The 13773-nt window shown below is 48.1% G+C and overlaps 1 protein-coding gene across 1 annotated transcript; it reads right to left on the bottom strand.

The window, feature by feature from the left end:
• Window positions 1-8402: 8402 nt before the first annotated feature.
• On the bottom strand, window positions 8403-10730 carry LOC122372869. Its single transcript, XM_043350521.1, has one exon. The coding sequence runs from the start codon at window positions 10728-10730 to the stop codon at window positions 8403-8405; it is 2328 nt and encodes a 775-aa protein (XP_043206456.1).
• Between the last annotated feature and the right edge of the window lie 3043 nt (window positions 10731-13773).

Below are 13773 nucleotides of genomic sequence, written 5' to 3'. Positions count from 1 at the left end.
TTCAGATCCGACTATTTTCAAATAATGATTTTGAATGAGATGTCAGAATGCCACACCTCACCTCGGCTGGATTTTTAGAACTGATCCATACCTTCAAAACTCATGGAAACGTCTTAAATTCTTCAAATTTTGAGTACCCCAGTGCGAAATTCGCCCCGACGGGTTGTCGGTCGTACCCCAACCACATTTCACACCACTATGAACAATAAATGCACATACTGAAATCGCTATTACCGATAGGCTCATCCAATCAAGTTTCGATAAACCCGTTCATCATCATCTCCTGCGGTTTCGAACACGCCTGTTAGGTGGTGCGGTAGACCGCGCCCAAAGCCAGGGCCCCGGTAACGTGAGGTAGCCGAGTCGGGGCAGCGTGCGCTGACCCAAGCCGGGGCCGCAGCTTTGGGCGCGGTCTACCGCATCCCCGCGGGCAGCCCCGGGCTATCACATGACACCGGGAGGACGCGCGGCCCCGGCTTGGGTCAGCGCACGCTGCCCCGACTCGGCTACCTCACGTTACCGGGGCCCTGGCTTTGGGCGCGGTCTACCGCACCACCTAACAGGCGTGTTCGAAACCGCAGGAGATGATGATGAACGGGTTTATCGAAACTTGATTGGATGAGCCTATCGGTAATAGCGATTTCAGTGTGTGCATTTATTGTTCATAGTAGTGTGAAATGTGGTTGGGGTACGACCGACAAACCGTCGGGGCGAATTTCGCACTGGGGTACTCAAAATTTGAAGAATTTAAGACGTTTCCATGAGTTTTGAAGGCATGGATAAGTTCTAAAAATCCGGTTCTCCTTATCTGGGCCATTAACTCCATACGGTCCAGGAAAGCTGGCACACTACCTTTAAGTTTCATCGAACATCGAACGCAATCGTTTTACATGCCTAACAATCTCATAATTTACCAAATTGGGGAGCAACTCGATTATTAGAGAAGGGCGCACGAAAAACGGCACGAAAAATCTTAGAAGCGGCTCACATATCAGCACGTGATACCATCAATACTAGAATTGGATTTATAACTTTAGCAATGTGCGCTGTAAGCTTTGTGGCAGGACCACGATAGATAATCTCGTGAATGTGATCTATTTTTCGAGTGCTATTTTATATTTGTGTACAAGGTGCCGTTGATCATTTCTGTCCTCATTTCTGTTTAAAGGGACTATCCCACCTTTAACATGGGGTTTGAGTTGAGATAGCCAAGTTTGCGGCGCGGTTCAGAAACCACTATCTATCTAGGTTGCAACCCCCGCGGCCTCTTGATGTTGAAGAAATTCGTTCCCTTCATTTGAAAATGGGCCTTGCGCAAGGCCCTATCTTCAACATGGAGCGACCGTTAGTGTGACGTCACCTCGTTTAGTCATTCTGATTTAAATGGGTTTGTTCGTTGAAAAATCGCTTAAAACTTGGTCTGAACTTTGTTGTGGTGCCTACAGAGTAAAAAGAATCAGCTTTATGACAGTCATGTGGCCTGGGGAAGGAGGTAATTTTGGGCTGTGACGTCACATATTTGAAAGTTTGTGTTTGGAATATGGGAAGCCTAAGATGTTTAATGAAAAATAAATGCCAGAACCGTGCTCCTGGTCATCCAATCTATAAAGTCGGGCACAATTTAACTGGTTTTAACAACATTTTAGAAGGTGGGACAGTTCCTTTAACCTGCGCCCTGATGGGGGGAGGGGCATTTTGCCCCCCCTGTGGTTTTTCTTACATAGCAAGAAAACGGCGGCGCCGCGCGCCGCTAAATTTTGGGTACCTTCCCGGGCATCAATTTGACACCTTCACACAAAATTTCAAGTCACAGGTTACCTTGGGTCAGGAGTTATTGAGGTCAAACTGAGGTCATGTTCGAGAAAAAATGAGCAAAAAACATGACATTTTGAAACGCTCACCAAATCTACAGTTAACAAGCAATTTTAAAGTTCTTTATGTGGTTGTGTAGAGAAAAGACAGCGCTACAAAACTGCTATCTCGGATTTTAGAAATCTTGGGATTTACACCCCCAAAAATGATTTTTTTTTGAAAAACTCAAAAAATTTAAAAAAAATTCGAATTAAAAAAACGGAATACTTGTGATAGTCCCTGCGCTCTTCGATATACATCCAAATTTTAGATGGATACCTGCTTTTTTGGCCAAGTTATAGCGAAAAAAACTGTTCAAAATTGATGACGTCAAATTTTTTAACTCAATTATTAGCGATTCTGGACCACGTAGCGCAAAACCGAGACCACCATTGAACTCCCCGTGACGAGCTGCATCGAATCGATACCCATTTTATGCAAAATATCAACTTTGAAATTTGACCTAGTTTGTCCTGACCTTGACCTGACCTGACCTTCACCAGAACATAATCTCAACTGACCCCAAGGGCTGCCTGTCCTACATAATCGCATTTGGCATATGAAATGGACCATAAAACATGCATCAGATGATAATTTTAACCCTCGCATGTGTAGGGGGGGGGGGGTCGGATGGACCCCCCATGGTTTTTCGCGAATAACTCGCGTAAAAGGCGGCTGATCGCGACGAAACTTTAAGTACTCTCACATTGATCGATTTTACACCTACCCTGAAAATTTCATGACCCTGACCCCAATAACCTTTGACCTGTGACCTCTTTTCCGAGACCATGTTTTGCCGGAATCGCGATTCCGCGTATGTCGGCTCGCATTAACCACGCGTTTGCAAGCTTTTCGTGGTTTCAAACGTTCAAACATGTAATTTGATGTTGCTCCCATGCATTTGGGTGGATGTCAAGGTCACCCGAAGGTCAGGTCAGGTCATTGACCTTTGGTGACCTCGGTTCACTTTTTCGAGTTTTACATGTTTCAAGGCTAGTTTTTGGAGCTGAATTCGAATTTAGCAACCATTTGAACATTCACGAAGTACAGGGATGTTCACAAAAAACTGACACATTTTATTTCCGAATAACGAGATAACACTTGCCCTCAGCACGGTGATCATGGTATGGGCAAATAGAGTCGACTTCTAAGTTTTTATTGAGGTATTTTGGGGACTTATCATTTTCGTTTCTAAGAAGTTACAGCGTATTTTGCACATGACGAGTTTTTGGAGCAGTGCACGACCCAGCCCGAGACAGGAAATTATCCCCCGATTACGGACACGTGCCTGGAGAATTGTGACACCTCCCACCGCACTCGTCAGGAGTTTTGAAGTCCTTTGGTCTGAAGCCGCCGCTACAGACCAATGTCACTCACGTGACCTCACAGGAAAAGACCACTGTGTTGAGGTAGAGAGAAATGGCCGGCTATGGGTGAGAGGTGATGCACGAGATAATACCCCCTCCCCCCTGTTCTCGTATGAGACCGATGATCGCGGTTACTGCACGTGGGGTGGCCCCGACGTGCCAGAACCATCGAATGGTGTCGGTGTCGGCGCATTTCCGCTGCAGCAGCTAACGGGAGCCGTTAACAGATGGCGCGGTTGTCAGCCTGTGACTATGATTTATGACAACAGCACTTCCATACCCACCAATCTTGGCGTTCCTTAGGAATTTGCCCACAATATGCCAATAGTATAAAAAATACTCCCTCGAAAAATTAATCTGCCAAATTTTAGACGAACTCGTGGACTGGTTCAGTCTTGGTAGCAGATCGTCGCCGCGAAAGCTTCATTGTTTTTTCGCTAAATTTCGTCGCCAAGTTTAATTTCCCTATTTGAATGTTTTCTTATTTATTTGAAAACTCCTGGTATGCTACCTAAAGGACTTATGCACATACAAAACTTTTTTCAACAGGCTTTCGAATGGCATACAAATCAAGTCTCTATGAGTTCTCACTTGTTCACAAAGTCGTTTAAAAATGTGTCAGTTTTTCGTGAACATCCCTGTAGTTTTGGTGACTTCGTAACATGTTACGAAGCTGTCAGAGGCGGTTGACACGTAATACGAATACCCGTCACGACGCCTACTGGTTGACCTGACCTGACCTGACCCGACCTGGTCTAAATGCTTAAAGACATCATCTGTGATCAAAACTAACACGATATTCGTGATCAGCACCCCGAAAAAGCCCTTAGCAGCCACACTTTACGACTTTCTAACAGGTCCCGTTTTTCCTGACCTTGGGTCATTGACCTGACCTGGAAGGTCAACCAATGACCCAGGACCTTAAAATTGGGTATCATCGGCTTCCTCTCGTCACGGGCAACACGCTCGTTTTTTCCGCGAAGCTCTAGCTCGATCAGGGGCCAAACAGCAAGGGGGGGTCGGTTAAGGGGGGGGTCCAACCGACCCCCCCTACACATTAGAAGCTGGCAAACGCCGCACACATGCGAGGGTTAATTTGTGACCCTCAGTGACCTGAACTCTGTGACCTGACCGGGTACCAGTGACCTCAAATAGCAAAATATGTGTTTGACGAACATTTCCCCATCGATGATTTTCAATGAAATGCATTTTACTAGATTTTACAACGCATTTCTTGAAATGCCTGTAAACGGTGAAAATTCGACCTTTGACCTGACCTGTGACGTCATCGGCTAGACCGAGGTCAATGCAATTGGGTCACAAGGTAGTTCCCCGCTGGGGCTATCCAACGCCGTTTGCCGCTTATCGCTATGGTGCGTGGTCAAGGTCAGGTCAAGGTCAGGTCAAGGTCAGGTCAAATTAGGTCAAATTTCAAAGTTGATATTTTTTCATAAAATGGGTATTGAATCGATGCAGCTCGTCACGGGGAGTTCAATGGTGGTCTTTGTTTTGCCGTACGAGGTCGCTAAATCGCTAAAAATTGAGTTCAAAAATTTGACGTCATCATTTTCTAACAGTTTTTTTCGCTATAACTTGGCCAAAAAACGAGATATCGATCTGAAATTTAGTATGTATATAGAAGAGCGCAGGGAATATCACATATATTCCGTTTCTTTCGAAACTCGGAAAAGTTTTGGATTTTTTAAAGTTTTTCTAAAAAAAAAATCAATTATTTATTTTTTGGGTCAAAAACCCAAAAGTTTGAAAATCCGAGATAGCAGTTTTGTAGCGCCGCTTTTTGTCTACTAGTCCATATAAAGAACTTTGAAATTGCTTGATAACTGTAGATTTGGTGAGCGTTTCAAGATTGCATGTTTTTTGCTCATTTTTGCTCGAACATGACCTCAGTTTGACCTCAGTAACTCCTGACCTAAGGTGACCTAAGACTTGAAATTTGGTGTGAAGGTGTTAAATTGATGCCCGGGAAGGTACTGAAAATTTGGCCGTTTTCTTGCTATTCAGGAAAAACCACAGGGGGGTGCCAAAATGCCCCCCCCCCCCAACGGGACGAGGGTTAATATACACTTGACTAGTTATTGGTATCATTTATCCTAACTGTCTTGCTTGGATATTTTACCAAGGCTATAGCTCAAGGCCCTATATACCAGGTAGGGTCGTCCGGCGATTCTACCTGATCGTGACGTCAGCTCGTGACGTCATCTGGGGGCAAGTCTTGAAGTCCCGTTTAAGTCCTATGCAAATGGGCGATTTTTGAAGCGCTCTAGAACAAACTCTGCTAAAGCTAGCACAAAACTAAGGGCATCATCGGAAAGCCGAGACATTTTTCTTCGAATTATCTAAGAAGCGTTTCTCACTAAACCCATTTGTTTTTCCAAAAATGCGTAAAAAAGCCCCCATGCCTCCGCAGCCTCCCTTCCGCCGGCCGCCACGCCGCCGCGGTAGTGTAGTGGTTAGGATGCTTGCGCCGTAATCCAAAGGTCGTGCGTTCGAATCTAGGCGCGGGTCGTACTTTATTTGAAATTGCAAGCAGAATATATGTTTTTTCTTGATAAATCACTTTAATTACAGCTAACCGTTCATAAAACTATCGATAACAATTGACTGAAACCCAAAATATAGAATACATTCTAATAAAACAAATTCAAATATGGCGGCCGTTGCGCCAGGCTCCGCCCCCGACTCCGCCCCTTCGTGTGACGTCATCTGTGCACTTGGACACACAGGGAGATAGGGGACGACATGGGCCTGCTATAGCTTTCTGCCTTGACTTTCTGCCGTTTTAATGCCACTAAAAAAACCTTAGTCGTCGCACGTGCGCTTGTCGAATCGGGGACCACCAGTCGGGCGATTCGGAATTGTTGGCCAATCAGCACGCCGCTTTTGTGATGTGATAGTTTGAGTGAGTTTGAGAGCCACTGGATATGGTAGCGTAGCAGCTTTTGGAAAGGTGCTACGCTACCAAATCGTCTCCTATTTGTCGCTTAAAGGGACCCTCCCACCTGAACATTAGATTTGAGTTGAGATAGCCAAAATGGGGTCCCTGGCTCACAATTACCGGTTTCGGCACTCACAACATCGAGAAATGCCTTAACTCGAAAATATTGAACTTCAAAATTGCAGCATTTTGATTCAGAGGGGCTAATGCAAAGGAATACCCCTCTGAATGTGTGACGTCAGCGCAGATATCTAACGATTTTTAAATGTTTGACTAAAACGTTTTGTAACACGCGGTGGTATATGCTGCTTTGCGCGCAACAAATGCCGCACTTTCAAATAAAGTCGCTATAGGAACAGCGGAGATCCCAAAAAGTAAACAAAAGTAAGAGTCTAATATCTTGAAAACCGGTGAATATTTCTCGATGAAATTTGGTATATATTCGTTTTTGCTCTTTCTGAACCGAGCGACATCACTTTCATGCCAATTCATTAACTTTTTTGAAGGCGGGAGGGTCCCTTTAAAGAGGGAATTGAAAGGCAGGGGAAAATTCCTTTAAATTATGGAATGTGAATTTTCAGGCATTTAATGTACAAAATTTATAGCTTTTACAGCAAAAAACGTTCCTTGTAAGCCTCTGAATGCAAAAAGCCGCACAGCCGCACTAGCACTAACACTCATATCAGAGTTATACTCGAGGGCTATGATACCTTAAAGGGACTATCCCACCTTTAACATAGGGTTTGAGTTGAGATAGCCAAGTTTGCGGCGAGGTTCAGAAACCACTATCTATCTAGGTTGCAACCCTCGCGGCCTCTTGGTGTTGAAGAAATTCGTTCCCTTCATTTGAAAATGGGCCTTGCGCAAGGCCTATCTTCAACATGGAGCGACCGTTAGTGTGACGTCACCTCGTTTAGTCATTCTGATTTAAATGGGTTTGTTCGTTGAAAAATCGCTTAAAACTTGGTCTGAACTTGTTGTGGTGCCTACAGAGTAAAAAGAATCAGCTTTATGACAGTAATGTGGCCTGGGGAAGGAGGTAATTTTGGGCTGTGACGTCACATATTTGAAAGCTTGTGTTTGGAATATGGGAAGCCTAAGATGTTTAATGAAAAATAAATGCCAGAACCGTGTTCCTGGTCATCCAATCTATAAAGTCGGGCACAATTTAACTGGTTTTAACAACATTTTAGAAGGTGGGATAGTTCCTTTAAATTCGATCTGAAAATGGGGGAGAAAAAGAGGAGGATTAGGGGAACCTCCATAACTCCTATGTAAACACGCTTATTGACTTCGGGGCGCCCTTGGATCGTAGCTTCAACCACAAACAGGCGTCTGATAAGCCTTCAGCTGCTTCAAACATGTGTAAAGACTGCATTTGCGGTCGACGAAACTTGTACGGACATTCCGTACAAGTTTTCGGGCCTTCCAAAACTTGCACGGACACGGTCCGTAGTGTCCGTAGTGGTGGCGACGCCCATGCGGCAACCCCTCGCTCACTAACGACTGTGATTGTGTGCGCCAGGGAGGGGGCGGCGCCGCGGAGCCTGGCCGCCGCGCTGACCCCGGGCGTACTGTCGCGGCGCCCGGCCGCCGCGCTGCCGCCGCTGCTCTCGCCCGAGCCGTTCTGGAGCAGGTCGTCGTCCAGCTGTGACCTGCGCGCCGGCTCCGACGGCGGCCGCACGCCGCTGACACCGTCCAGCCCGCGAGGTAGGCCACCAGACACACCAGCCCACTCCAACACCCCCTTGTAGCTTTTCGCGAATATCGCGCGCCGCCGCTTTTGGCAAACCTTATCATGTGTTGTCGTTACAACAATCACGAATGTTGAGTTAATGAATACATTACGTTAAATGCGAAAAATTCCCATATTACGAATACGAAAAGCGAAGGGAAACGAATCGTCGTAATGCACTCAAAAAACTGTATTTTTCGTCGAAACCCGTCGGAACGTTCAGTAAAATCATGAATAAAATATTAACAGTCCTCGTGCGCTCCAATCGCTGTCGCCTTTCGTTGCGTCGGCGACACACTCCCCCCACCCCGAAATCGAACCGAATAACCGATATAGTCAGGTAACACACGACACATTTACCTCCAGTACCTTTTGGAGGCCGTCTGTCCATTAACAAGCGCACAGTCTAACGATATACTCGCGCGCCTCAGAGACGATCTCAGGATCCTATGTACAACACCGATATTCCTCACGTCCTGCGTCACGTGCGTGCTCACTCCGACTCCTCGAGAACACACAGCCGGACGACAGGTCGGACATATGTACCACTCGGCGTGTTTAGTTCGACTGACCTCACTCGTCCATCTGATCCCGGGAACACTTTGGCTACCCGAGCCAGGGGCCAGCGGCCACGAGGTACATTACTCTCAGCAACTAGCACCACGTCATCGATCTGAATGTTTCTGGTATCCTTCGTCCACTTCTGTCTACCGATCAGTGTGGGCAGATATTCTCTGGTCCATCTGCGCCAGAAATGGTCTGCAATCTGTTGCGAGTGACGCCAACGTCTTGTAGCTAAGACAGCTCCCTGCAACTCCAGACGGACCACGGTCAGCTGCTTCAGAGGAGCGACTCGAGTCCGGCTCATGACCAGCGCGCATTGGATAGCGCCGGTCGCGTCGATTTGCCGGAGGTAGCCTGCTGCGCCGAAGGCTGCTTCCGAGGCATCGCTGAACACGTGCAGCTCTGACCTCTTCACTGGTCCATCCAGAGCGGTGTAACAGCGAGAGATCCGTAGCTGTGAGAGGATGTTGGCTTCCTCTTGCCAGCATCGCCACCTGTGAAGGTCCTGTTCGTCCAGCTGGCTGTCCCATGTAAGCTGCTGTCTCCATAGACCCTGCATCAACAGCTTTGCTTGCAGCATAAACGGCGACAGCAGACCGAGCGGGTCGTATACCGCTGCTATTGCCTTCAGAATTCCCCGTTTCGTCGTTGGGAGATTTCGTTTCTTCGGAACGTTTAGACCGATCGTGTCCTGTTCTGTGTCCCAGATCAGACCGAGCACGCGCTCAGAAGAGAGCGGAGTGAATGCGTCCAATTCGGAATGAGCCCTATCGGTCGGCTGAACAGATTCCATCACCTCTCTTGGGCTGCTTGTCCATTTTCGCAGGGTGAACCCGCCTGTGGAGACGAGCTTGGTGACGGTGTGCAGTAGGTCGGCAGCACTCTTAGGACTTTCTGCTGAGGCCACGTAGTCGTCCATGTAGAACTGCTTTGCAATGCCAGATGCTGAGTGCTTGTTGAGTCCGACTTCTACTTGACTTTCAATCACCTTTCGTAACGCGTAGGAGGCGATCGCAGGAGAGCACTTTGCGCCAAAAATGGCGACATTCATTTCGTATGTGTCTGGAGGTCGGCCACACTCCAAGTCCCTCCAGAGAAAGCTGAGGGCTGGTCGATCGCTCTGCTGGATGCGCACTTGATGGAACATTTGATCGATGTCCCCGACTATAGCCACCGACTTCTCGCGAAAACGCATCAGAATAGCCGGAAGCTCTTGAAGAAGGTCTGGGCCAGTTAGCAGCTCTTCATTCAGCGAAGTTCCATGGAACTCTGCGGACGCGTCGAACACAACTCTTATCTTCCCGGGCTTGTTCTGATTGAAGACGGCATGATGAGGAAGGTACCACCTTTTAGGGTTGGCTTTGGCTGCCTCGTCTTGTCCCAGCTTACGAGCATGCCCGAGAGAGACATAACTGTCGATGGCTTGTTTGTATCCCTTCGCCTTGTCAGGGTTACTTCGAAGTGATTTTTCAGTTCGTTCCAGGCGACGGAGTGCGCCGATGCGATTCTCCGGCAGCGACACTTCGTCCTTTTTCCACAGGAGACCACATTCAAAGTGACCATCGTCTTGAAGCCTGGTCGTGTCTTCGAGTATTCGAATGGCTCGTCTGTCTTCGTGCGAGGTCTCTGTCTTCAAGTCGTGTGAGGTACCGAATGAGTCCGTTTTCCACCAGTTCTGCAGCAGCTCGTTCAGCTCGTCTTCCTGAGAGGTGCTGCGGTGGATGTGCATCACATGGTGCTGATCAGTCGGAGTTAAGCTGGCGATGGAGCCAGTCAGAGCCCAACCGAAATGCGTTTTGATGGCGACTGGCTGACCTGCTTTCCCGACACGTACTTCTTTCTGGAGAATCGCTTCGATAACATTGACTCCAAGAAGCACTTCTACTTGGTCTGCGCCAACATCGGCTATGTCCAGCCCGTTCAAATGAAGCCACTTCGACCGCGCGGAGGAGCTCAGCTGGGGTACCGGAACGTTCAGTCTTGGCACCGTCCATACTTCATTTACAGTCACTGAGCGTGTCTCCGAATCCTCCGCCAGTGCGGTGAGCTTCACCGATGTCTTCATGGCCATCCGCTGCGGTCCGCTGCCTTCCACGTTGTTCAGCGATAGAGGCCGAACTTCACCAGTCAGCTGCAGCTTCTCAGCCAGCCGGTCGGTACACAGTGAGGTCTGAGCCCCCGAATCGAGAATAGCGAACGTGTCGACGTAAGTATTGTCTCCGTGAACCCTAACCGGCACTATCTGAAGCAGGGTCATTTCATCCTTCCGTGGAGTTGTAGCCGCGACTGTCCTACGAGTTGAACCATCAGTCTTAGAAGGGAAGATTCTGCTGCTGCCGTGAAGAAGGCGATGATGTCTTCCCCGGCAGTTTTCTTCTTCACATGTCTCTACCGATGGACAGTGTCGCGACCGATGTCCTAGTTTCAGGCACAGAAAGCAGCGAGCACTTTCACCGATAAACTTTGCTCGTTCTCCTTTTGACAACTGCAGAAACGAAGGGCACACGGACAGCTCGTGTGACTCTCCGCAGCTACAGTGTGGCGCGTCCTGCTCGTGCGGAGGTCTGGCGCTCTTTATGCTGGCCTTCGGTGCCGTGGTCAAGGTTGCTGGAGCTGAAGGTGTTCTTAGGAGGCTCTTGGAGCGGTCACTCTTGTAGCGAGTCGTTCTGTCGTAGTCCGTGGGCTTGGCTGGGAGGGCCGTGACGATGCGAACTTGTTGGCTCAGCCAGCTGTCGAAGTCCCTTAGACCAGGTCGTTTTGGCTCCATTTCCACGATTTGACGCCCCCATTCTCTTTTCAGCTCGTTCGGTAGTTTCAGAACGACCCGACGAAGGTTTTCGGTGCTGTTGAGGTCACCTTCGAATCCCATATTTTCAAGAACTTTGACCGCGCAGCGGACGACAGCATGGAATCTTTCCAGCGCCGTCGGGTCCAGCTCTTTCATGGGTGGTGTGCAGAAGACGGCAGAAAGATTGGCATTTACGATGTCCTGTTCCTTTCCAAATCTCTCCATGAGCGTTTCTAAGGCTACAGGATACAGCGCACCATCATACAGCATTCCTTCGACTGTCTGCTTGGCCAGCCCCGTGACAGAAGACTGAAGATGGGCGAGTTTTTCTGCGTCGGACAAACACTGCTGGTCGTGTATGAGCGTTTTAAACAGCCCGATCCATTGTGGCCATTCAGTTGCCTTCCCGCTAAACATTGGTAGTTTGATCTGGGGAACACTTCGATGATGGCCGCCCGGTGGGTACTGCCCCGCTGACGTCATATCTTGCGGTTTGTTTGCCACGTCGGAAATCCAGGATGTTGCAGAAGCAGTCCGTCTTGGATTTAAATGTTGAACCTGTCGTTCCTTCGGTGCATGCTCTTCTGTTTGATCTTGTTGGTTAGCCATGGTGCTCGTCGACCGGTCCGGTTTCTGCGCCGTCAAACATTCGGTTACTGGACCGTCTATTGGGGCTGCGGCACCTTCGTCGTTCATCTCGATCACACTCGATTGCTGATGTCTTTGGTTTTCAGCTTCTTCTCCGTCGAAGTCATTTATTCTTTCCCATTGCAGCTCGTCCTCAGCTGCCTGGCGTAAATCGGCCTCCTTTGCAGCCAATTCTGCAGCGTCCCTCGCTTCAACCAGACGCATCTTTCTTCTCGCCTCTTCCTCAGCCAGACGCACTTTCCTCGTTGCCTCTTCCAGAGCTCTCTCCTCTTGTGTGCGCCGTTCTAGCTGCTGCGCCTGCAGCCGTTTCAGACGGGCATTAATTTGGGCTTCTTTAGATGCTGTAGAGCGGTTTGACGTACTTGACGCTTGAGATCGTATGCTTGAGCCCGCCCTTCGCGAGCTCGCTTCGGAGGGTGCGTCGCTCTTACGTGCCATTAAGTACGACGTGATTTTGTCACCAATTGATTTATAACGCTCCTCCACCTCTTCCATGTAGCGTTCTGATATTCTTATATCTTCATTGTCATCTTCGATTCCTCTTATATACGCATCGTTTGCTTCAGCCACGTTGTCTAAAGCCTCTCCGATCCTTTCGAGTAGACCTTGCAGTTGCGTTCTGCTTCCGTTTGATGCGATAATGGTTTCGGCTGTATTACAGAGTCTCGTAAATGCTCCCTTCTTCCTGGCTCGTAACTTCTTCTGAGCCGTCTCCATGATAAGGGCTACAATTTACTTTAACTGTAACAGTGCGAGATAGATGCTAGCGAGTAAAGTAGGTCATCGTTACGTTACAATGAACTCGGGGTCAATGGCAATCGGTGACAAAAGCACACGATAAAAGGATCGATTCTTATCGATCCGGCCCGGAGGACCATTAATTGTTGTCGTTACAACAATCACGAATGTTGAGTTAATGAATACATTACGTTAAATGCGAAAAATTCCCATATTACGAATACGAAAAGCGAAGGGAAACGAATCGTCGTAATGCACTCAAAAAACCAGGGCTGTCTCATCCCTATCTCCGTAACGTGTCGTGTGCGACCAATGACGTCACGGCATTGCGGCGTTCTGATTGGGCGGCAGCTCTGAATCGCCCGACTGGTGGTCCCCGCTCGACAAGCGCACGTGCGCCGACTAGACATTTGTAGTGGCATTGACGGCAGAAAAAGTGAGGTAATGCAGAGCTCTGAATATACTTGAATAGAGTCTAAGCCGTTAGTAATACGTAAAAACGTCAGATAGGTTTCTTGTTCGTCTTGATTTGAGCTTTTATGTGATATAACTTTCACCTTAGTGTCGAGGTTGGCAGCTATGTGGGAGAGCCCTAAAGTTGGGTCATTTTCCATAGGATTGCATTACAGCCGTCCGACCCTTCGTACCAGTGACGTCACGGAAATCGCTGCTTCGGCCTAATGAGCATACCTTCTATATAGGGCCTTGTCAAAAAACTGTATTTTTCGTCGAAACCCGTCGGAACGTTCAGTAAAATCATGAATAAAATATTAACAGTCCTCGTGCGCTCCAATCGCTGTCGCCTTTCGTTGCGTCGGCGACATCATGCATCAATTCTACACCAAGATCAGGTCACCACTCACCAGGTCACTTGGTCACATAAAAAGGCTCAATTGTTTAACTTAATGATGACGACGCGCGACGATGATACAAATGCAGTGCACATGAGAGCAGTGCACACCATTGGGTACACGCATCATAGAGCTAAAAAGGCTCAATGTCTGCCATAACTACACCGAGTGACCGATCGCTTTGAACCTTTCAGTGATTGCTAAGAGTATTAGTATGTACAAAATGTTTACCTCAGAATTTTGATGTCGATGACCTAAGGTCAGGTCAATTTTGC

The sequence above is a fragment of the Amphibalanus amphitrite genome, unplaced genomic scaffold (genome assembly GCF_019059575.1).
Source record: "Amphibalanus amphitrite isolate SeventyFive unplaced genomic scaffold, NRLGWU_Aamphi_draft 001411F_arrow, whole genome shotgun sequence".
NCBI lineage: Eukaryota > Metazoa > Arthropoda > Thecostraca > Balanomorpha > Balanidae > Amphibalanus > Amphibalanus amphitrite.
The sequence above is the reverse complement of the archived record's forward strand: the minus strand, read 5'-3'. Positions and strand labels throughout refer to the sequence as shown.